The 25,928-nt window shown below is 31.5% G+C and overlaps 1 protein-coding gene across 1 annotated transcript; it reads left to right on the forward strand.

Moving 5' to 3' along the window:
* Positions 1–3,378: 3,378 nt before the first annotated feature.
* Positions 3,379–9,635, forward strand: LOC104232398 (MADS-box protein JOINTLESS). Its single transcript, XM_009785584.2, has 8 exons — positions 3,379–3,719; positions 6,536–6,614; positions 7,077–7,141; positions 7,233–7,332; positions 7,438–7,479; positions 7,712–7,753; positions 8,347–8,525; positions 9,329–9,635. The coding sequence occupies exons 1-8, from the start codon at positions 3,538–3,540 to the stop codon at positions 9,345–9,347; spliced, it is 708 nt and encodes a 235-aa protein (XP_009783886.1). The 5' UTR covers positions 3,379–3,537; the 3' UTR covers positions 9,348–9,635.
* The last annotated feature ends 16,293 nt before the right edge of the window (positions 9,636–25,928 follow it).

Raw genomic sequence — 25,928 nt, forward strand, 5'->3', positions numbered from 1 at the left:
AAATTGAGGTGTTTGACCAAGCTTTTGGAAGGAAAAAAAATGCTTTTGAGAAGAAACAGAAGTAGTTTTGGAGAAACAAAAAAAAAGTAGATTCTCTCCAAAAGTATTTTTTTGAGAAAAATACACTTAGAAGCAGTTTTTTAAAGCTTAGCCAAACACTAATTGTTGCTCAGAAGTACTTTTCAAACTAATTAGCCAAACACAAGCTGTTTCTCACTAAAAGTACTTTTGAAAAAAACACTTTTAAAAAAAAACACTTCTCAAAATAAGTTGAATTTGCAGTTTGGCCAAAGGGACTATAAGTATATTCAAATCTCTGAGCTGTTAGATGACACCCATAAGATTGATTCTCCGAAACCAGATTCGTTTATGGAAATTTCTACACACTGACCCCTGTCAAAAAACAATCAACAAAAGTAGCCAAGGTAGGTTAACTTTGATAACTAAGGGGTCGTGTGGTACGAGCTATAACAAGCTACAAGGATGGTATAAAAATTTAATACCACCTTAATATTCTGTTTGGTTAGCAAATCAGGTATAAGTTATTTCGGCGTTAATTTTAACACTGGGATAACTTATATCTTATAGAAGGTGGGGTATTAACACCGGTATAACTTATATCTTCTTTTTAGAAATTATGCAATTATTATTCTTAATACAACATAACAAACAATGAATAAACAACAATCTCAGCATAACTAATCACAGCATAACTTATCCCAATATAACTTATACCGGTATAAATCGTATTCCAACCAAACGACCCCTAAGGGATCGTTTGGTACATGGGATAAGGAAAATAATTCCAAAATAAAAATTGAGATTAACTTTATTCTATATTTGATTTAGAGTATTAGTTAGTCCGAGATAACTTTTATACTAAAATGGTGGGATTAGTTATCCCATATAAAAAAATGGAATAACTAACCCCATAGCATATCCCACCATTATATCAAACAACCCTAAGGGTTCCTGATTCGGAAATAAGTTATCGCAGAATTAATTATTCAGAGATTATTATCTCACCTTCTCATAGAGATAAAAATAATACTATAATTTCATATATTGCAATTTTATTTTAACCAAAAATAAAATAAAATTATCTCAAATTTAATTTTAAAATTAGTTATCCCTTATCCCTCGTATCTAACTAGCCTTAAATATCTTTACTGGCATTAGACTTCTTTCCTAATTATCGAAGAGAGAAAAAAGACAGTTTAGAAAATGGAAAAAGGACTGAACTGTAATATAAGCCAAAAATATGAAAATAAAATACCACTACTTGGTTGGCTAGAAATCAGCCTTACAAGCAAGTCTCTAAGAAGTTGTTGGAGAGAAACGAGGCCCTTGGCTGAACAGTGAAAACCTGCACGACAAACCTTTTTTCCTAAAGAGATTTTGTCATTGCATGTTCGATACGTGGAATTAGCCACTAATACTTATATTAAAATAAATTATCTATAACATATATTTTAAAGTGCAACCTTTCTCCGAACCATATATAAACACGAGATACTTTGTATACCGAATTATATTTTTTTATTTTGTCACTAACATGTTATTACAAATTATCCTATTAGGGGTCGTTTGATATGAGGTATAAGAAGATATAATGATGGTATAAAAATTTAATATTACCTTAATACTTTATTTGGTTAACAAATTAGATATAAATTATCCCGGTGTTAATTTTAACACCGGGATAACTTATACCTTATAGAAGATGTGTTAATTAGCACCGATATAACTTATACCTTCTTCTTAGAAATTATGCAATTGTCATTCTAAATACAACATAACAAACAATGAATAAACAACAATTCCAGCATAACTAGTCCAAACATAACTTATACCGGTATAAATCGTATTCCAACCAAATGACCCCTTAGAGAGTATTGCTCTCTCTGATCCATAATAAATGACCATTTTACCTTTAGTACACCTATTAAGGAAATACGAGCTCCTAGAGAAAAAAAGATGTATTCACTAAATTAACTTTAATTAATTATTACCTTGACACATTGAAGTATATAAATAAGGATAAATTTTGAAAAAATAAAATTAATTCTTTCTTGATTATGTAAATAAATATTTATTTTGGATCAAAATAAAAAAATAAAATGATCACTCATCGTGTATCGGAGGGATTACAAGTTAAAATTCACTGCTTTATATTATCCTACAGAATACTTTAATATTTTCTTGAATTAGTAAAACATGTATTTTTGAGATCATCAAAATCAATAAAGACATATTCTTTCATTGATTGGTGACTCTTTTACCCAACAGTTCTTTTTTAAGTTTCCAAAAAACAAACAATAAACCCAAAGCACTATAACCAATGACCCAACCAAACACCCTGACAAAACAGACTAAGTTTTAAAAAAAGCATTTAATTCTTTACAGCCTATCCCTATCTTTCCTAATTTATTTCTCTTTTCTCTCATTACCTGGAACTGAAATACCAAAATCAATGGCCAAATAAGGACTGTTTTTGTTATCTCCAAAGCTTCTGATATTTCTCTCTAGGGTTTTTGTTCTCTTACCCCCTCTTAATTTTGGCAAAAAATATACTGCCAGCTTTCTCAAAAACTTTTGTTCCTCCTTAAATATAAGCTAATTTGTCTTATTTTTTAACTTATTAATTTTACTTTTATGAATGGTTATATAAAATTATCATTAATGTATAGAGGTTAGACTCATAGAAAATGAGTTTTAATTCTAGTGACAGTATATTTTAATTATTTTTTAGCTGTTTTCACACGTATTAAAGAATTTACCTTTTAACATTAATAATTAACAGTGAAATTGATCATATTAACCTTTATTATTTCTTTAATTTGTTCATTAAAAATATAACAGATACTCCAAAAATCTTTACTCCAAAAATAACTTTGAAAAAAAGAAATTAATTCCTCCTTAATATATGAAAAAATCAATATTGTGGACCACAAAAAAATATAAATTTTTAATTAAAATAGACCGGAGGGAGTAATACACGATCAAATTATCTAAAAGGTAACTACATGTTACTCTCGATCAATAAAAAATGAAATTAATAATTTTTAAAATAAAGTATATTATTTGCTACTGTAAATTATTTTATACTATCAATGTATATAGATTATCTAATAAAATAAATTATTTTATATTATCAGCGTATATGTAGATTAAGTTTCTTTTTCTATACACAACAACAATAACAATAACGATCAAGTGAAATCCCAAATAGTGGAGTATGGAAAGGATAATGTGTAGGCAAACCTTATCCCTACCCGAAGAATAGAGAGGCTGTTTCCGAAACACAGTCGGCTCAAAAAGCCTTTTTCTATACACAATCTCTATAATTAGAAAGCCTTGTCCATCTCTATAGTTTAGGTCACAACTCACAACTCCCACATATAGGCTTCTTACCCACAAACACCTTTCTTTGTATTCTAGTTTATTCTGTGTTCCCTCTTAATTCTCTCTCTCTCTCAAGAGGCTCTTTCTGTCTATTTTTGGAAAGAAAAGCAAAAATAGCAATAATTAACAACAATGGCTAGAGAGAAAATTCAGATCAAGAAAATTGATAACGCAACAGCAAGACAAGTAACCTTCTCAAAGAGAAGAAGAGGGCTTTTTAAGAAAGCTGAAGAACTTTCTGTTCTTTGTGATGCTGATGTTGCTCTCATTATTTTCTCATCTACTGGAAAACTCTTTGAGTATTCTAGCTCCAGGTATTTATATCTTTTGCTTTAGGTTTTTTTTTTTAAAAAAAAACTTAATTTGGTGAAAGAATGAATTTTTTTTTGTTGAGATTTCAAAAGGGTGTCATTAGTTGATATTTTTACAAATTTACATATTTATGATTATCATGCTTATAAGTGACCTAATTAATATGTAAATATTTTTCATATCGACATTAATACATAGAAGTTAAACTCTTTTGATATTATGATCTACTAGCTAAGAAACCCACCTCAAGAAACTTCCCATTTTGTGCTATTGACTCTTTTTTGAGCTAAAAATAAAGGGAAAAGATTGATTTTTTTGTTGAATAAGATAGGATTTTTTCCACTTAATTTGGTGAAAGAATGAAACTTTGTATTGGGATTTAAAAAGGGTGTCTTTAGTTATGCTTAATGGACTGAAAGGAATATATCATTGATCAGAACATAGTCCCAAGAATTATGATTTAACTTTTATATATATATACCAATTACCAATAATATAAGCTTAAGTTTAGTTACCATTTTCGTTAAGTTACATATTAACATTGATAATGCACATAAACCCTTGAAATATTATCAGCCAGTCAAAAAGAACCCACCTCAAGAAATTTTCATTTAGCGCTATTGACTCTTTTTTGAGCTTATAATTAATGGAAACACTGAGTTTTTTGTCTAATAAGATATGAATATTGGAAGTTATGAACCTATTTAACTGGGCAACGAGCTTAAAAAAAGAGAGAATACTATTTAACTTGTAGTGTAAATGATATATATATATATATTTGCTATAAATCATTATATAAAGCTATATTATTTCAAATATGAAAATGGGTCATTCTTTTTGCAATAAACTAAAAAGAAAATAGTTTCACGTAAGTTGAAACAGAGAAAGTATAGTTTAATGAAGAAAAAAAGGAAATAAAATAAATTACAACTCACACTCAAAACATAAACACATATATAAACACAAAATGAGTGATGTAGTAAGTAGTGAGTAGTTGAGAGGTATGTGATAAATTTATTTTTAGTGACTCAACTTGCAGTGGGCTATAAGCAAAAACGAATCAAACCTGGATCTTGTTTTGGAAAGGGCCACCATATCTTATCTATTTCAGAAAGGCAATATCTTATCTAAATATAAAATAAGTTTTATCATATAAACTATTTATGGTGGATAGGACAAACCACTTTTCTCTCGGATAAATAAAAATAGCATATTTTAGGAATATTATGCTTTGCCATTTGGATTATAGTAAGGTATTGGCAAAAAGGAACAAATTTGATGAGCTCTTGGTTTCAATAGCTACCATATGATCCAAGTCTATTTAGCCTTTTCCTTTCCTATTTTAGTTGCTATTTTCTTTCACTTTGAGGTTATTCTATGGTGTATAATATATTGAACCTTATGGAAACATGTAATTGATTGTAACTCTAGTAGCCCTCTGTAAGAGCGCAATTTGTAATATGCGGGTAAAATACACTAATTTTATCTTTACTACAAACAAAATTTGGGTACTTAAACGAAGAAGGGGCAGGCTCATTACCCCTCGAAATAAACTAGGAGCAGAAACAACAAAGATTAACAAAAACAACCTAGCACAATAGAAGAAAAGTTTTTCTTTCTTCTACCTTCAAAATGAACACAAACATATACTTATATATATAGTCCAAAATGGACATATGACTGTCAAGAAAGAATAGTTCTAAAACCAAAGTTGAAGGCCATTAAGCATGAAACGTTTCAAATGGTCAGATTCAAAAAACTAATTGATTTGATAGCCATAATAAATAATAATAACCATTTAAAGCTAATAAAATATTATATTTAAAGCTATTCAAATTTACCATTACACATATTATATATATTCAAATTAAGAATATAATAAAGATCCATTAATATAATATAACAAAAATGAACCTAGTCAACAATTTGCATATCTCTTTTTGAGTTATCAGATTATTTTTCTAACATAATAAGAGTATAATTACTGGTTATACTCTTATTTTAAATGCATGCATCATTATACCTTGTATGTGAACCAAACAACCCCCAAGTTAACTAGTAAGTTGAAGCACTAATCTCTATTATAAATTACTACTAAAGTTCACTTATAAGATCATTATAAATCCAGAATTTACTATTATAGACTTCAATAAGTTGTAGCTTTATTTCGTGTTCTACGTACCATTACTTGCTACAGGACTTCATTTTGCTGTGAGACTTGATTTCTCCTTGAAGCTACTCGTACGTGTTTAATATTATAACTACGACCAGTTGGTGTAACTTTGAGCAATATAGATATTACATACTGTGGTTAATATATTGTATGAATTTGTGAAAAATAAGAAAAGGGAAACTTAATACTATAATGTACCATTATTAGAGGAATAAGAAATTAACAAGAGTTGGAGTATTATACAACTTGATTATTGTTTGCGTGCATTCTTTATATTAAATTCAATCTTTACATATAAGTGAAAATGTATTTAGGGTCTGGATAAGGAGCGAAGCTAGTGTGTAAGATACAGATTCAATTGAATCCGATAACTTTGATTCAAATTTTATATTTTGACTTGAGAAATTAATTTAATATGTATAAATTATTAATTTAGAACCTATATTCTAGTTTTTGAGTCGTATTATAATCGTCACAACTCACATGCTATTAACACATTTATGTCTTGGATTAATCAACTATGCCTCAATCACAAAATTGTGGTTCCCTATGTCCTATTCAGCATTCAGGGAATTTATCATATGATTAGATTATTACTTTGGTCGCAATCTGATGAAAACTTATAATTTCTTTTGTTTCGAAAAGCATGAAGGAAATTCTTGAGAGGCGTGATTTGCATTCAAAGAATTTGGAAAAATTAGACCATCCATCACTTGAGCTGCAGGTTAGTTTCTTTGTCCATTATTTTAGCAAGCATTTTATTAAATGGTTTCTTAGGGGTTGTTTGGTTGGAAACAAGTTATTCAGGGATTAATTATATATCCTAGATTAATTATTCCATCCTTCCATAAGAATAAATAAACACTACAATCCCGGAATTAGTTATACCGCAATTATATCCCAACCAAATATGGGATAAACTCATTTCAAATTTAATCCCGGGATTAATTATCTCTCGGACCAAACGAGCCCTTAAAGAGCGAGAAGGGAAGCCTTGGAACAGTAGTAAAGTCGTCTGCTTCGAACCGTGGAAGCAGCCACTAATATTTGCATTAGGTTAGGTTGTCTATGTTACACTCCTTAGGTTGGGCCCTTTTCCGGAACCTGCGTGAATGCGGGATGCTTTGTGCACGAGGTTGCTCCTTTTCTTCTTCTTCTTCTTAAAGAGTGAATGTATTGTTTGCAGCTAGTAGAGAACAGCAATTACTCCAGACTAAGCAAGGAAATATCTGAGAAAAGTCATCGATTAAGGTATATATTCGAAACTCTATATATTTTACTTAATATTTTCATCTAAGAAAAGTTGATCCACAAAAGATTTAGTCATCTCCTCTATTAACAGACAAATGAGGGGAGAAGAACTCCAAGGATTAAGTATTGAAGAGTTGCAGCAGTTGGAGAGGTCTCTCGAAGCTGGATTGACCCGCGTCATAGAGAGAAAGGTCAGTCTAAAGTCACGTTACTGTCCGTGTATATAAGTTAAATCCGTCGAATTATACAGATGATCATGGTTACCTTACGCACTACTTGCTTTGTTAATTTGTCAGGGTGATAAAATAATGTCAGAGATCAACCAGCTTCAGCAAAAGGTCTGGATCACTGAACTACATACTTCAACTTTTGTACAACTTGTCAATGTATATTAACCTATAATCCAACGTTTTAGGGACATTATTTTTAGTTATCATTTAAGTTACAGTGATAGAGTATAAAAATTTATTTATATTATACTATAAGTCTAAATAGAAAGTTGAACTCTTTAATTTTCATTATTTTACTTAATTTTCGTTAAAGGTACTGATATATTGCAAAAAACCACAGGGCATGCAACTAATGGAAGAGAATGAAAGATTGAAGCAACAGGTATGAACACTTTGTTTTTTCAAACACGTGAATTTGTGTTTCTATCAAAACGTATAGATAAGTCAAACATAGATCAAGTATACATATTAATTTTTGTAATGCAAATATAAAATTTGAGCCAAAGTTATTGATTTCTGCCAAACCCGTAACTATAACAATAGTTTCGCCCCTAGACCATAGGTTGCTCGGACTCTTCAGTAACTTTGTATCGTTATAGAAACCTCCGAGCAACCTATGTTCCAGGGTCGAAACTATCATTATAGGAACAACCTGCCGAACCAGTAACATAACAATATAGTTTCACCCCTGGAGCATAGGTTGCTCGGACTTTTCAGTAACTTTGTATCGTTATAGAAACCTCCGAGCAACCTATGTTCCAGGGGCAAAACTGTCATTATAGGAACCTCCTGCCAAACCCGTAACTATAACGGTAGTGCGATCTGCCCCGCGTGACAAGAACCTCCTTTAAGTATTGCATTTTTTAGAGGATCTAATATAAGCGCGATTACATTTTAGGAAAGTTCGAGCAACGTAGCATGAAATCAAGCAAGTATATATTAATTTGCTGATAAATTAAATGTGTGTATGTGAAGGTGATGGAGATATCAAATAATGGATACAACAACCCAGCAGCAGTATTAGTAGCAGTTGAATCAGAAAATGGGTATATTAATGAGGAAGGTCAATCATCTGAATCTGTCACTAATGCATGTAACTCTACTGGCCCTCCTCCTCAAGATGACGACAGTTCTGATACTTCTCTCAAGTTGGGGTTAGTTTTTCTTATACTTATCATTTTTCTTTTTAATAAAATTTTGTTAAAAACTTACAGAGTAAATTAAAACAATAATTATAAAATATTATTGGAAATATGCGACTGAGGAAATGAGAAAGAAAAAATGAGCTAGCTGATTTTCTTAATTATCAGTACAAGTTAATCGATTATAACATGTTACTTATTGTCTTTTTTGGATTTTTGGTTTACGTCTCGTATAGGCTTTTATACATTGATTTTGTCAAAAAAAAAAACCCTACACATACACAAACATTCTTCGGAGGCTAGATTTACTGGTTATTTAGTAATGATGGATAAATAAAAATAATTCTAGGATAATAATTTAGTAATGTCTTATCCTTTGTTTTGTTACTAATCCTACGATAAGTTATTGTAAGATTAAAAATAGTATCGGAATAACTTATACCTATCAAAGGGTGGAATTAGGATAAGTTGTCCTAGGATAAAGCTGTAAAATTGACAATCGCAAGATTAATACAACATACCAAATAGTCAATAGGAAATAAACCCTGCACAATTAATTCCAGTATAATTAATCATAGCATAACTTGTCATCAAACCAAACGACCCCTTACAGTGTTAGGAGGGAGTTCAATTGCATCTGTCATATTCAACATAAACCATAAATATATGTGGAAAACATTTAAAAAAAAAAAATAGTAAACACCCCCTTATAAAAGGAAATTAACCCCATAATTTTTAAGGAATATTGAATTCATAACTTTTTGTCGTTTTTAAGTTGTTTTCCAGCTGGTTTTATTTTTTCTTTTATATGGCAGGTTGCCCTACTCAGGTTGAAGGGAAGAGAAAAGTAAATTACAATTAAAAGCAAATATGTGACTATTTTTTGTATCTGTTTACTACTAATATGGTGGAATTAATGTAAAAGCTAACCCCAAGAATTTCAGATTCATGTTTGGCTACTTGGTTCTTGAAAGCATCGAAAGTTGGTGTTTTCCTATGTAATTCGTCTCTTTTTTCTGTATTATAATATGTATTCTAACTTAGCGTTATATATCTATGATTAACTTGGCAACTAATTGTCATATTGTAAGGTCTTAATTATTAGCAGTTTAAGTTGTCAGATCTTTTGTGCCATGAAATATTAACATTTATGTTTATAATGCTTTCCAGTTTGCTAAATTCATTTATTGTTCCTTAAGCCGAGGGTTTATCGGAAATATCCTCACTGCCTTTATATGATAAGGATAAGGCTGGGTTTGCTGTTGTAGTTGTTTGCTAAATTCAATCTTCACTTTAACTTTAGTAGCAGAAGGTTTACTTTTTCTAACAGTAGCTAAGTCTAGAGCAATAATTACTTTGTCATATTTTGTAACAATCGTTAAGCGCTATTAAAAAGTTGATGCGTGCGTAGGTACGAGTTGCTATAGTTAGGTGAGACTAAGATCGTGTGATGATGTGAAAATCAGACCTTTTTGAAAATGTTCGGAGTATAAGAAATTTGGTCTTAAAGTTTACAAATATGAGTAAGAGAAATAGCCTCAATTGAAATGCTATTGTCGAACTTATTTCGAATATGGTAATATGGAATCAACCACGAGTATATGTGTAAAAGTAGAAACATCAATTTGGTAACCTCAGAATAATCTTAGCACGTTAAGAGGTGGAGAATGTAACGACCCGAATTTTCGTTTTAAGAATTTGCATCGCGTTCAACGGCTTAAGACCCCGAGAAGCATTGTAATACGCATTATGACCCGCATGTATGGTCAAGTTTGATTTTCGTAAGATTCGGAGTTAAATTTAAAGAAAAATTAAAATCTTATTTTTGAAGCTCAAATGAAAAGAGTTTACCGGAGAGTTGACTTTTGAGCAAACGACCTCAAATTGGAATTTTAATGATGTCAATAGCTTCGTATGGTGATTTCGGACTTAGACATGTGTCCGAAATTGGATTTGGAAGTCCATAGGACAATTCGGCGCGTTTTGGCGAAGTAAGAAAGTTGACGTGTTCTGATTATATTATTTTATATGTGGAAGAGGTCTATTACTATGATATATATCAATTGGATATGATAGCAAGTGTACTACAAGATATATGGGGTCCAAGGAAAGTTCTAAGTCTAAGCCAAGTTGGAAAATTTCATAATAGACTAAAGTTGCAAATGAGTACGCACAAGACCTCACTTTGGACGAGCATATCTACATATATATAAGAGTTTGTGTGATGCACAACCAATCAAATTAAAACTCTATGAGTCTAGTTTCCAACGCATCAAACCGTTCGTCATTTGGAGGTGTATATAGAAAGTTATGACCATTTTACTGGACCTGTATCATATGCGCGTCCAGGTGTTTGGCCGCGCATATTCAGAAGTTTCTGCCTCGCGAGCGCGACCTTAGTGCAGGCGCGCTAGTAGCAGACCTCTAAATACACCTAAGGATGGGAAAGGAGAGGATTTAAATCATTTTTCAAGACTAGGGCATCCTCTCCATCCCCAATCCGGCCAAGGCATCCAATTGCACACCTAAGGTGAGTTTTTAAGTGTGTTTTCATGGTGATTTCACTTCTCCATCACTAGTTACAACATGGTTTTGATTGGATTTCTTCAAAATCTCAAAAACACCCAAAAGTTGTCTTTCAAGATTTGGTCTACAAGAGGTAATCTTTTACCCTTAGACTTACATATATGGAGTTATTATGGAATTATGAGTATGAATCAAGTATTACAACTTTTGGTATGGTGATTGAAAGCCATAAATTCCCAATTTAAATACATGATCATGGTAGGGATTTAAAGATGATTATTTGATGGAATTTTATTGGTTGGGTGTGAATGGTTGATCACACATGTGATGTAAGGAGTATAAATTATTAAAGAATAATGGTGGGATGAATTGTTGGTAAATTGTAGTAGTTGGATGTATTAATTCTATGGTTAAGAGATGTAGTCAAATGTGCACACATAGTGTTTGATGAAATGCCTAAATGAGGTAAACCCACGAATATCCTCCTAATTATTGTTCACTTTTGTATGATTCTAAATAGATTTAAGTTGCTAAAATTTTCGGAAACATTGTTGTAAGGTAAGAAAAGCTCAAGAAAGATTGGAGCTGTCCGGAGGTCGTTTCATGCAAGAATGCTATTTTGGAATATCGGACTAACTCCGTTAAGGTAAATATCTTACCTAACTTTGTGTGTGGGACTATCCCTTAGGATTTGAGTTTTCTATGCTAATTGTAGTCCATGCATACGAGGTGACGAGTGTGTGCTCAAACTTAATTGTGGGAAATTTGCCTCTAGAATTATTAGGTCTTTATGTTCATGTGGAAATTATCCCGTTATGGTTAGGTTTCCCAATGGCTTAAATTGCCTCCCTAAGCTCCATATGATGTTATTAGTTTTTCTCTAATTCGTACGTGTTACTTGACCCTTAATTGCCTAAATTGAAGTGATTGCCTTTCTTATTGTTTTGATATTTCTTGATTGTGAGTTCCTCTATAAATTCGTGCAAATAGGTTACATGTCCAATTATTCGGGTTACCGGAGTAGTTATCACGTGCTTAATATGTCTTGTTGTTTGTTGAGATTATCGTGCTTCTTAGTTTTTCCGTGACTCTTATTATGTACTTGTTATTTCCCTTGTCGGGATGTTATTGTTTTCCTTGCCGGAATTCTTTTGTGGTTGGTGTTAACAAGATATATGAAATGGGATCGGGTTGCACGCCTGCAACAAGATATATGAAATGAGAGTGGGTTGCACGCCTGCAACAAGATATATGAAATGGGATCGGGTGGCACGCCGCCACGGTAACATTTATAATGGGATTGGGTTGCACGCTTGCAACAAGAAAGAATGAAAGTGAATATTGATTCTTATGGTGAGAACGAGAGTAAAAGCACGAAGGGTGATGCCGTACATTTTTTGTCTGCTATGTTTATTTGTTGTTACCAATTCAAGTATTTTAACTGTTCAGATTCCTTTATCGCTGTGATCCTTTGTATTGTAACCCATAGTGTTTTCAATACTTCGCCGTGTTTATATAAAGCTTTCAATACTTAAATTTTCAATAATTATTATACCTTTAATTCAATTGGCTTCATAATTAAATCTCCTTAAAACATCTAAAGTCGTATTTTTACTTAAAATGGAATTTCTATTATGTTTTGATTTATTTATTTCTCGTGTTAAAGGTAATAATTTCTAAAAATAACTTCATTTTTTCTTGTTGATTTCCTAATTGGGTTGAAAGTTGTACTCTACTTTATATTAAGTAAATGAGGCCCCTTGAACATTCTTAATTGTATTGGGTTATGGACCCTATGAACTGAGTAACATGAGAACGTTGTTGCGCAATGTGAGACAGAAACATATGGGCACGAGATGCCGTGAAAATATGAAAGTGGGCTGAGACCTATATTATTTATGATTATGAAATGAGGCGTTACAAGGTGACTTTTACTCGAAAGAAATATATTTGAAAGATGTTTATTTGAAGGAAATATATTCGAAACATATTTATTGGAAAGTATTATATCTTGAAGATTATTACTTGAAGGATTTATAGTCGAAAGGTTTATATTTGAAGGACTTCACTAATTCATTACACTTGTATTCATTATTCGTTGAGCAATATTTATGGTGTTCTTGTTGCCCTGCTATTTATGTTACTGGTTGAACAATGTTTCCATCGTTGTTAATTACTTTCTATTATTTTTGTATGCTATATTGCACAAGTTATTAGACTAGTAAGTGTCTTGACTGTACCTCGTCACTACTCCACCGAGGTTAGTCTTGATACTTACTGAGCATTGTCGTGGTGTGCTCATACTACTCTTTTGTACATTTTTTTTGTACAGATCCAGGTAATTGATCGTTAGTGGTTGTACGGATAGTCGTGGTGGAGACTCAAGGTAAACCTGTTGCAGCGTTCGCAGGCCTCAGAGTCACCTTTAATTGTACTACCGGTTTTGGGAATTGTAATTTATTCAGAGTAATTTAATTTAAAGTTAGTAAATACCCATATTATTACAGTAAATGTTAGGCTTACCTAGTTTAGAGACTAGGTGCCATCACGACTTCTTTAGAGGAATTTTTGGGTCGTGACAATATTGAGATTCATTTTCTCATTTCATGTCTTTTACCAACCTAACAGAAATTTTGAAAAGAAAATGTAGTAAAATTGATGTCAAAAATTTATTTATTTGCATCAAGATTTCGAGGAACTCATCCAAGGCTTACTCGAAATTTTACTCAATAGAAAATAAGAACTTAGGGAAAAAAGAGAGATTGAACTTCAATTAATATGGTTTCTTCAGCTGTTGTCAATATAGATTTCATTCGTTTCGTTTTTGTTTTATGATTTCTTTTTTATTGCTAGAGTTATACTCCTTCCGTTTCATTTTATGTAAACCTTTTTAAAGCAGGAGGGTCAAACGGACTAGCTTTCGATGTAAACTCGGACATGAAATTGTCAAACTTTTTAAAATAAAATTTATATACTATTTGGAAACTAAATTTTAACTATTGTAAGTCACAATATTTAACTATTTAAAATACAGGAAACGTAATAAAAGAAAATGTTATTTGATCCCAAATAGTAATAGGTTAACATAAGTTGGAAAAAAAAGCATACGCATCCTTAGGAAATTCCCCCACACAAGGTTAGGCAAGATACTTAGCTTTTTGAATGTGAAATTTTAAGTCACGTTATATTATTCGAAATTGTTTCTGATGAATTTTAATGAAGTAATACATTAATTTGGACATATTTGAGCCGTCCGGATGTCAATTCAAGCAAGAAGACTATTTTGGAATATCGACCTAATTTCAAAAAGATAAGTATCTTGCCTAACTTTGTATGGGGGAATGCATTTCTACGTAAGGTCGTTTTCACGGCTCGAATCTGTGACCTTCTAGTCACATGCAAGCAACTTTACCAGTTATGTGTCATGTCCCAAACTACCCCCTAGACGTGACTGACACCCAGCTAACACCACCTGCCGGGCGAACCATACTTTCTTACCTTAGCCATTAATTTACAGCATTTGATTAATTAAATGAGTATCCAAATAATCTGATGACTATTACGAATAATTAATATCTCAAAATATAAGATTAACACTCTAACCCCAAATCCCACAAATACCATGGAGTATCTAAGAGAATTACAAAAGACCTCATATGAATAAATGATAAAGACACTTTGGGCAGCCTCTACGAACAATACGGCGGCTCACCTCAATGACTGAATCAACTCTAGCGAACTCGTCGGCTACAAGCTCCGTCTTCACCAATAGTATCTGCATGGATACGCAGGTAAGGAGTGAGTTATACGTAAATATAACCCAGTAAGATCATCGACCCGCCACTCTGAATACCTTTGGAACAAGTGTTAGAAAATACAAACACATAAAAACTACAGAAATAATATGCACAGAAATGCTTTCACCATATAATTACTCTATAAGGTCTAAACAACTATTCAACAACAATACTATTTATATCTCAACACAATCTACATTGAGGACTTGTCATTAATTGGCAGTGCAGGAAATTAACCAAACACCCCGACGAGTCTACGACAACATACACAATGCCCCAAATTTATAACGACATACACAATGCCCCAAATTTTATAATGGCGGCATACACAATACCCCAAATTTTATATCGGCGGCATACACAATGCCCCAAATTTATAACGGCGGCATACACAATGCCCCAAAATATGTTACGGCAGCGAAAGAATAATTCTAACGCCCCAATGACATTGCACGAGGCTACGCCACATCACACCATATCACAAATCAATCATTAAATAATTTTAACTTTTTACAAAATAATATATATTTGCGGCTGGTCAACGACCACCGATTCTGCCAAGCGCACGCTTGTTCCAACACATGGACCGGGCAGAAAAAAAACATACTTTCAAATGGGGTTTTGGAAAAGCAAGCATCCAAAGCTTAAAGTCTCACTTGCCTCACTAACGGGAAGTTCCCCCTACCTTGCAACGTCTAGAACACCAACCAATCAACCTCAATGGTCTCAATCTATATAAAATATTAATTAACAAGATCAATTATGCTAATCGGGTCAAATCTCAATATCCCTAACATTCAAGCTTAGAGTTGAATCTTAATATTCAACCTATTAAATACCATATTTTTATAGGTAAAGACGTATCCTAATATCTCAATCTAAACTCAATGTTTAATATACAAGTCCAATATATCGACATTCAAGTCCCAAAAATCATAATTATGAGGTATGCAAAAGAAATTAGAAAATCGACAGTATATGTATGGTTTAGGTTCGATCAGTTCTAAATGTGCACATCTACTTTGCTGATTTCTCCATTGAAATCTTATTTTTATTTCCAATCCCATATTACCCATCATTGCTTACTCATTATATTTCCTAATCTTTAATATATCATTGATTCATTATTTTTACTATCATTAACAAAAGAACATCACTGCAATACATACATATGTAGAGTCAAAATCTATGCTATTGAATCAAAATAAATACCCGAGTCTATAAAATTCTTACGGCGCAGCAACTCCCGGGAAACCCCTCTCTATGAGCTGATAATCTCCTTGTCAATTATAAGCCCTAATGTACTTAACTCCAACTACAATCCCATATGCTGGCATTAACATATTGGGCTTGACCCACTTGATAAACCTTTACATATTACTTAATAAATTAAGTTACTTACCTTATTTATAAGAGAATTTTTCACAAAGCACCATCTTTTAGTCCTAATTAGCCATTAATAGAAACCCTTTGCTATATTACGTCCTATAGATATCTTTTATGCAATTCTATAATATATTTAATGTATTTAAGGTAGTGTATTTAATAATACAACAAAAATTAATGGCGTACAAAAAGGAAATCCAGCTAATCCTGATATGTATTTACTTGTATTCAAACGTATGTAGCGCTAAATACGTAATGTATCTGCGCAATATCTGGGTCGACGAAGATGTTAAAAACGGAAGGAAATCAAATCAATTCTGATTTCCCTAATTTTACTCAACAAACTTAAAAGTTATCCCATCAATCTGTATTCTTCTCAAACTCAGAAATACATAAACGTGAAAGAAGCGAAGAAACAGAGCAACATGCTTCTATATTGTGCGATTTTCTTCTCCTCCTTATCGATTGATACAAATTATATACAAAAGAAGGTATAACTCTTCTATATATATGGCAAGCTTGACAGTTTTGTTGCGTCATTCTGGAAAGTGGAACGATGAGGGCAATTATATCGACTTTTCCATTGAGGGAATACTGATTAAGGAGTATGCTTCCTTTAATGATCTAGTTGGTTCAATTTCTAATCAACTGGGTATAGATTTGAGCACAAATACCATTAAAATACAATACAATGTTGAAGGCAATCGCACGCCAATGGAAATACACAATGATATGAGTTACAGAGTGTATGTAGAATTGAAAAAAGAGAACGGAGAATTTGGGATGTATCCTCTGTGCATTACAACTATGGAAAAAGAGCTTATCTCCGGAGATGGTTTAAATCAAGGCAACATTGTGCAGATAGACGAAGCAGTTCAAATGTACGATTCCGATACAGATTATACACTAGCTATAGAACTTGCCAATTCAGGAGAAGCGATTGGAGTGTTCGAACTCCACAAGGATTTGATAATTTCAAAAACTAATCAAAAGGAGGTTATGGCTGGACAAGTTTATAAGGATAAGGCTACATTGAAAGAGGTGATGGAGAATTATGCTATAGCTCAAAGGTTTCAATTCCGTGTTGATCGGTCTAATGCTGTCAGGTTTGATGTTTGTTTAACTTTGTTGTATTTAGTTGTATTTGTGTGTTTCCTCCAGATGATGAACACCTTTGAAAATTTATATTTGTTTAGTATTCTTAATAATATGTATTCAGGTGTATTTTACTATTGAAAAAATACAATAGTGGCTATGATTATTTTCATATTATGTCGATAATGTTATTAAGTGTTTGATTATTCATACGAATGTATTTAGTTGTATTTATTGTATTTAATCACATCTAACAATATTGGAATTCGTTAGTATACAAAATTACATATACACAGATATCAATTTGGTACTTTATGAATAGGAAGTATATATGTCAGATTTATGAACTTTTTTTTCCAGCTATGAATTAATATGTATTTCAGAAGATTGTGATTGGAGGTTTAAGGCTTCAAGCATTAACAAATCGGAATTATTCAAGGTGAGAGAATTCAATGACAACCATACATGTCCGCTGAAGGATAAAGTGTACGAGCAGCGGTAGGCTAGTAGCAGCCTTATAAGTGGTATTATAAGGACAAAGCTTACAAACCATAAGAGGAAATACACTCCGAGGGACATTATTGATGATGTGAAATCATATCTAGGTGTTGATGTTAGCTACATGTTGGCGTGGAGGGCTAAAGAAAAGGCAATGAATTTTCTTAGAGGTGAACCGGCTGATTCATACAAAAAATTACCAGGATACTTATATACAATGGATAAGACATATCCAGGTTCTCACATAAGAATGGAAAAATCGTCAAAGAATGAATTCATGTACGTGTATATATAATTGTATGTATTTATAAGGGGGTTTGATCATTGTAGACCAATTGTTGTAGTGGACGAAAGTCATCTAAAATCCTACTACACCGGGACATTCGTTTCTGCAAGCACGTTGGATGGTGAAGGTGAGTACCTCAATAATAATACAATTTGTTAAATTTTAAAGCACTGGAAAACATGTATTTAAAAATAATTATATTCAATTGTATTAAATAGGTCATATATTGCCACTAGCATACGGTGTTACTGATTCAGAGAACGATGCTGCTTGGACGTGGTTCTTTGAGCAATTCAAGATAGCATACGGTGTAAGGGAAAATATGTGCATTGTTTCGGATAGAAATGAGAGCATCATTAAATCTGTATCGAGAGTGTATCCGGATGTACCGCATTGTGCTTGCATATGGCATCTATGGAATAACGTATACAAGAAATTCAAAAAGAGTCATGCCAAGTTGAGTGAGATATACTTCTCGATGGCAAAAACATACACACAAACTGAATTTGATAGTCTGATGGAGAAGGTTGAGAAGGTAGATATTAGGGTGAAAGAATATTTAGAGTTAGCTGGTTACGAAAAGTGGGCTAGGTTGTATTCACCTGTTAACAGGGGATGGACAATGACGTCAAATATCGCTGAGTCAATCAATGCAGCACTAGTTTCAGCAAGGGAATTGCCAATATATGACTTCCTCGAAGAAGTTAGGAAGATGTTTGGTCGTTGGAATTGTAGTAACCGTAAAGAAGCTACTCAGACATACAAGACGCTTGGGAAAAAATACCAGGAAATGCTGGAGTTGAATGAGACCATGTGTACCCGTATGACTGTAAGTTAATTTTTTATGGCATTGCTGTATACAACTGAATACAATTTTTTTAGGCAGAACTAACCGTTAATTTTTATGAATATTTGCTTGAACTAGTAAATAATATAGATGAATACAGGTAAATACATGTGATTATTAAAACTGTATGCACGAGATAATGATTACAATGGAATTCAGGTGATTGATACAGTTTAAATTGATTGGAAATACCTGAATACAGTTGCTCAAAAAAGGCTGAATACAAATGCATACAAATGCAGACTGTAGATCAATACACAGTAATACAGTTGAATACAGTTGCTGGAATCAGCTGAATTTAACTGAAATTGGATGAAGTTGCAATTTTCGAAGTTGATAGTAACCATTTAACTCAGTAGTATATATTTGTTAATTCATGTAAATGTGTTCAAAACTTATATTTCTGTTTTTAAATGTAGGTGGTACCCTCAACTGAATACTTACATACTGTTAACGATGGTGGGAGGAATTACACAGTCTGCTTGCTCGAGAGAAAATGTGTTTGTGGGAGGTTCCAAATTGATGAATTGCCATGCCCACATGCCTGAGCTGTATTGAAGAGCAAGTTTTTAATGCCTGAAGAATATTGCTCTAGCTATTACAAGCCAAGTACAATTGTAATGACATACGATGTGCCAGTGTACCCCCTACCGGACAAAAAATGACTGAAATATATCAGAGCATGTTACAGAGGAGGTTGTACTACCACCCAAATGGAAAAGACCTCTTGGAAGGCCAAAGAAGGAGCGCGACAAAAATTTAAGTGAATTGTTGTTGCCGAAAAATCAACATTCATGTAGCATATGTGGGCAGGGAGGACATAACAAGCGAACTTGTAGGAATGCTCCACGTAATAAATAGTTGTATTCTGACATGTATTGGTGAGTCGACAATTTCTCAACACTTATTATGACATTATCAGCTATAATAAATTCTTTTTTCGAAGTATATATCGTGGAATGACTTTCGTTAATATTTTCTGAATTTATTTAGTTGAAGTATTTTTATATATATAAATATATATGAAATGGCTGTGAGAGTATCTTAGTATAGTTGAATACAACTATATCAATTCCTTAATACAGGTGAATACAACATGTTGAATATAGGTTAATAATACAGTTTAATTCAATTGACTTTGGAGGAATACACTGTAATACAGTTGAATACAGATCTGGACAGTTGGTTGAAACAGTTGAATTTAACTGACATTGGATGAATATAGGTAATTCAATTGTTCAATACATTTGAATACAACATGTTCAATAATGTTGACTATAGGTTGATAATACAGTTCAATTAAATTGACTATAGCTGAATACATATGAAATTAGAGAAAAATACAGCTGAATACAACTGAATAATACAACTAAATACAAGTTAATAAATATAACTTGTATTGTTTCAAGTCAATTCAAAGTTATATCTGAATGGATGCAGCTGAATATACTTGCATACCAACTGTAGACAACTGATAAATACACTTTAATACAACTGAATTGAACTGAATAATATAGATTAATACAATCAGCTAAACAGAATAATACAACTAAATACAACTGCTTAATACTGAAAGATAAAGCTGATCTTATGCAGCTGAATACAATTCAAAAATTGGCATTAACAAAAATCATTCAGCATACATAAAGTTTCAGAAATTGTAACTAACATGTGCGTTAACTAAAACCTGTTCAAGCAAACTTAACCAAATTTCAGCATGTAAGTAAATAGCATCTACGACCAAAACCACTACAATCAGTATCATTGTTCAAGCTAAACTCAAAAAAAAACCTAAAGCTATTCTAAAACTATCTGCATCTTTGCCTCCGACTCAGAGATTTGCCTTTCAATCTTTGAAGGTGCTTCACTCTCGCTTATTGCATCAGCATCTATCTTGCGCATAATATAGTCCCATAACAGAGCACCATATCTTTGACGGAGAAGAGTGGCATCAAATGGTGTTGGAACTGATCAGGAGTAAGCTTATCTTTTAGTTGGGATACTATATCAGTGTTAGTGTAACTACTAATATGGGGTGCTAATTTTGGCTGGTGTTTCACAAACAAATCAATTCCCTGCAATGAACATTGAAAGATACATGTTAATACAGATGAATACATTGCAAAAATACATATTAAGATTTTTTGGAATACATGTAAGACATGATACAGTGACAAAGCCAAATGCATGTCAGACAACTACAAACACTTACAGAAGACTAGATACAGTGACAAGGCTAAATATATGCTAACATACTTTGTAACATACAGATATAATACAAAATATTTAAGATGAATACATATGAATGCATATGAATACATTTGAGGTCAAACTGGACAATTGAATTATCGCAAATATACATTAGCAAACGCTAAATACACATGAATACATATGAATACAGGTAAAATTACATTAAAAATGAACTGTTGGAAACAACCAAATACACATGAATACATAAACATACTATAGAAGAAACAGAATACACTATACAAAAAGGTACAAAAATACAAGAAGATACATATGAATACAACAGAATACATGTAACAAATACCAATTACCTTTTGGTTTCTTGAATCTTTCATAGGTTTTTTCCTCTTTGAGCCAACTTGATTTTTGGTTTCTTTTGAAGCTTCATCAACTTGGACTTCTTTCAACTTGTCATTGTGTAATTTACTTCTTCTTTCATCAACTTTGGATGTTGATAAACCTGCAAAATCTTTCTCCGCTTGAGTCAGTTGCAACGAGAAAGAGGGCCCATCAAAATTGAGAATTTTGGTGGGTATACCTCTGGGTAGTCTGTTGAGTGGCGTTGCATCCGACATTAGAGAGAAAACTCAAAGAATCCTGGTGATTAACAATACAAATGGAAGATATATCAGAAAATTGTGTAAATTCGCTAAAAAAACTTATAGAAACAAACTAATGAAAAAGCAATTTCAAAGTAGTTGAATTACCTACGGGGAGAAGATTTCCAAAATACAACTGTGAAGCTCTAAAAAACACTTGAGAACCAACTTACCCGTCAAAATACGCTTGAGAACAGTTGCGAAGAAGAATGGCATGTGGGGTGATAATGGCGGAGAAGTATAGGCGATAATGGCGGAGGAGGGTTTTTGAAGTGTATGGAACGTCTGTTTGTGGGAGAAGAGGGAAAAGTGTATTGAAGAAGAGAAAGAAAAGCTGATGAGAGGAGATATACGCTAATTAGGTGAGAGAAAATAAAAAAAATGAGATAGAAAAATATTTTGTAGCATATATTAAGCCTTAATTTTAGGATGGAACTAAATTTAAATTTTTTGCTATAAACTAAAAAGGGTATTTATAGAATGTAATATTTTAAAAGGGTATTTATAGAATATAAATAGGGTACTAACCTATTCTATAGGTGGTAAAATTTCCTATTTATAATATGTAATTGACCCACTAGCCACTTATTTAATATACTATATTATATAAAATAGTAAATTCTCTTCTACTAGCTTAGGCCTAATCTATATTATATTAAAAGGAGAGTAGTTTGCAATGTGGTTAAGCCAAGTGGCAAGCTAAAATGAAGTCACTTGACAATTTTAAGACAAAAAAAAAATTGGATTATAAATGGAAAAATATTTAATGAAAGTAGTAGTCCAAGATTTTCTGTAAATTGAATTTCATTCTTTAATAAATCAAAGCCAATTATTTGAACATTTAAACTAAAAATGTTTTCTTTTTGAGAATCTGTTGGACGTACACAAAGAGGGATACAACTTTCATTAAGCAAACAAATATATTATAGCTATAGATGTCTTTACTTAAATTTGTGTATATTTCAGTTATGGTAGGTATCATTTTTTGAGAAAGAATCAACTAAAATTTCGTTTTGTATCTTACACATTAATTTTAAGTTGAAATAATAATTTTATATTTAGTACAAGCTTTGTATCAGACCTTATTTGCGAACAATATACATTAATATAGGTATCATATACATTACTATAAGTATTTTTAATTAAATTTTGTGTATAATTTATTCTATTTTAAACTAAAAATGTTCTCTTTTTGAGAGTATATTGGACGTACACAAAAAGGGATGCAGTTTCATTAAGCAAACAAATATATTATAGCTATAAGTATCTTTACTTAAATTTGTGTATAATTCAGTTATGGTAGGTATCCTTTTTTGAGAAAGAATCAATTAAAATTTCGTTTTGTATCTTACACATTAATTTTAAGTTGAAATAATAATTCTATATTTAGCACAAACTTTGTATCTGACCTTATTTGCGAACAATATACATTAATATAAGTATCATATACATTACGATAAGTATTTTTAATTAAATTGTGTATAATTTATTTATTTTAAACTAAAAATATTCTCTTTTTGAGAATATGTTGGACGTACACAAAGAGGGATGCAATTTCATTAAGCAAACAAATATATTATAGCTATAGGTATCTTTATTTAAATTTGTGTATAATTCAGTTATGCTAGATATCCTTTTTGAGAAAGAATCAATTAAAATTTCTTTTTTGTATCTTACACATTAATTATAAGTTGAAATAATAATTTTATATTTAGTACAAGTTTTGTATCTGACCTTATTTGCGAACAATATACATTAATATAGGTACCATATATATATATATATATATATATATATATATATATATATATTATAGGTATCTTTAATTAAATTTTGTGTGTAACTCAGTTATGGTAGGTATTCTTTTTTAAGAAAGAAATAATTAAATAAAAAAAAATTATTTATGAGTTTTGGTATCTTTATTAAATATTATGTATAATTCAATTATGGTAGGTATCCTTTTTTTAAAAAAAAATCAATTAAAATTTTGTTTTGTATCTTACACATTAACTTTAAGTTGAAATAATAATTCTATATTTAGTACAAGCTTTGTATCTGATCTTATTTGCGAACAATATACATTATTATAGGTATTTTTAATTAAATTTTGTTTATAATTCAGTTCGGTATTCTTTTTTAAGAATGAAATGATTAAATAAACATTTTGTATCTTATATTTATATTATATTAACGAAAATAGTATTAAAAAACAAACAAGAGGACAAAGGAAAAAGACAAGAAAAATTAAGGTTTGGTGGTTAACAAATTTTAATTAACCACAAAAAAAAAACGTTGAAAATTAAAAAAAAATGCCAAAAACTAAAAAATGAAAGATTCGTATCATTTCTTCAGAACTCATACATATAAATTCATTTACACATGCCTTTTTTAAATATTAGGATTTCATATACATAAAAATTGGTTTACTATGATAGTCTTTCATAGAAATCTTTATTTAAGCAACTTTTCTTTAGGGTTGACTTCTCTACATTGCTTAGGATTTAGCTTCCACACAAACTTCTGCAAAGTATGGCTCCAAGCTATAACTATATCAGTAAACTATCAATGTCCAAAATGAGTTGGAATTTAAAGGTTCGTGTTGTTAGATTATGGCATATTCCAGACCGCGAGAAACTAGAAAATTCTAATTCAATTGAATTAATTATTCAAGATGAAAAGGTGCATACTCTTTTACATATTGTTATTTTTTTCGAGTTGTGATGTATTTTCTTCAACTTATGCACCTTAATTACTAACTTAAATTTCTTTCCACATTTTTTATTTTAGGGAGATCGAGTTCATGCAATTATTGGAAGAGCTGTTATGCATATTTTCAAATTAAAAATACATGAAATGAGATTGTACATTATGAAAAACTTTGTGGTTGGACCAAACAATCTGAAAATTAAGACCAGCAAGCATAAATTGAAACTGAAAATTAGAGGAGTTCCATCAATTTTTGATATTGGGAACAGATTGAGTTCCCAGTTGGTATTCTATTGTTAATATCCATATGAAATATATTATTATTGTTTAAGTTCTCACCTCAGCATAATCAACCCTTCCACCGGTTTCATCTATGGTTTGAATAGTTGAATTTATCAGCTCTCCGCAATTGACCTGTCCCTTTTCTGCCGCAACTTTGGCTTTAGACAGTGTTAGGCTAATAGACAAAGCTTGTGGAATGGTAGAAAGAGTAAAAAGTTTCAATTACCACAAATGCCAGACAATAATAAAGAGAGAGCCTTAGCAGGAAATCAGTTTTTGCATATGCATTGCCGCATACATTTTGATTCTGAATAAGCTAATGTTTGACATAATTCATATTCCTTCATCATTGCCTCAATACAAAGGACAACTTTTGAAAAATGCACTGCATATATCATGAGCAGTTGCTACAAAAATGTTCCCTTAAGCACAAGTTTCATATCAAGCAAATTGTATACCATCATTATTTTTCGTGGAATATTCATATCAAACAAATTGTATAGTATCATTATTTTTTATAGAACATTTATTAGGAGATGGAATGAAAGTTGTACTGGAGTCTTAAAATATTTTTAATGTTGGTTGTAAAGATGGTATTAACACTAACATATTAAACTTTACGGTGTAGATCATTCTTTTTGATTATCCGCGCATCACGCGGGTACTAATACTAGTAACTATATTAAAAGAAAAGAAGTTAATTCTTCAATCCCACAATTAATAAGTATATCAAAATATTTCGGGTTATTACATTACGTCAAGGCTCCCATTCTTAACATAAATTGAAACCAAGGGAATATATAGAAGAAGCGAAATAAACCTAACCCTATACTTAAAAATGACTATTTAGACAGTTCAATCCACCTTGAAACAGAGGGATTATATATATGGCTAGGGTTTGTGTTAGATTGCTGAATGCATGCGATCAGAATCAATGGCCAATCATACTAAAATACTTAATTATAGTATTAAGTAATTTAATTTGGACTTGGTTGAAATTCTATCATGTGTAATTTAAGTGCTTTACTTTGATATTTGATCTGACCTCTTTGTTAATTGAAGTATCTGATATTATCACCTGGACTGTAGTTTTCTAAATTGGGCTTTTTTCACCTATAGCTCGGGCCAAAAACTATTTACATTCGG

The sequence above is a fragment of the Nicotiana sylvestris genome, chromosome 5 (assembly GCF_000393655.2).
Source record: "Nicotiana sylvestris chromosome 5, ASM39365v2, whole genome shotgun sequence".
Classification (NCBI taxonomy): Eukaryota; Viridiplantae; Streptophyta; class Magnoliopsida; order Solanales; family Solanaceae; genus Nicotiana; species Nicotiana sylvestris.

Excerpts from the sequence above, each read along its gene's own strand:
- LOC104232398 (XM_009785584.2), top strand. The coding sequence starts at position 3,538 with ATGGCTAGAGAGAAAATTCAGATCAAGAAAATTGATAACGCAACAGCA. Across the intron at positions 7,480-7,711 it reads TCAACCAGCTTCAGCAAAAG|GGCATGCAACTAATGGAAGA; the intron begins GTCTGGATCACT and ends AAAAAACCACAG. Across the intron at positions 7,754-8,346 it reads ATGAAAGATTGAAGCAACAG|GTGATGGAGATATCAAATAA; the intron begins GTATGAACACTT and ends GTGTATGTGAAG.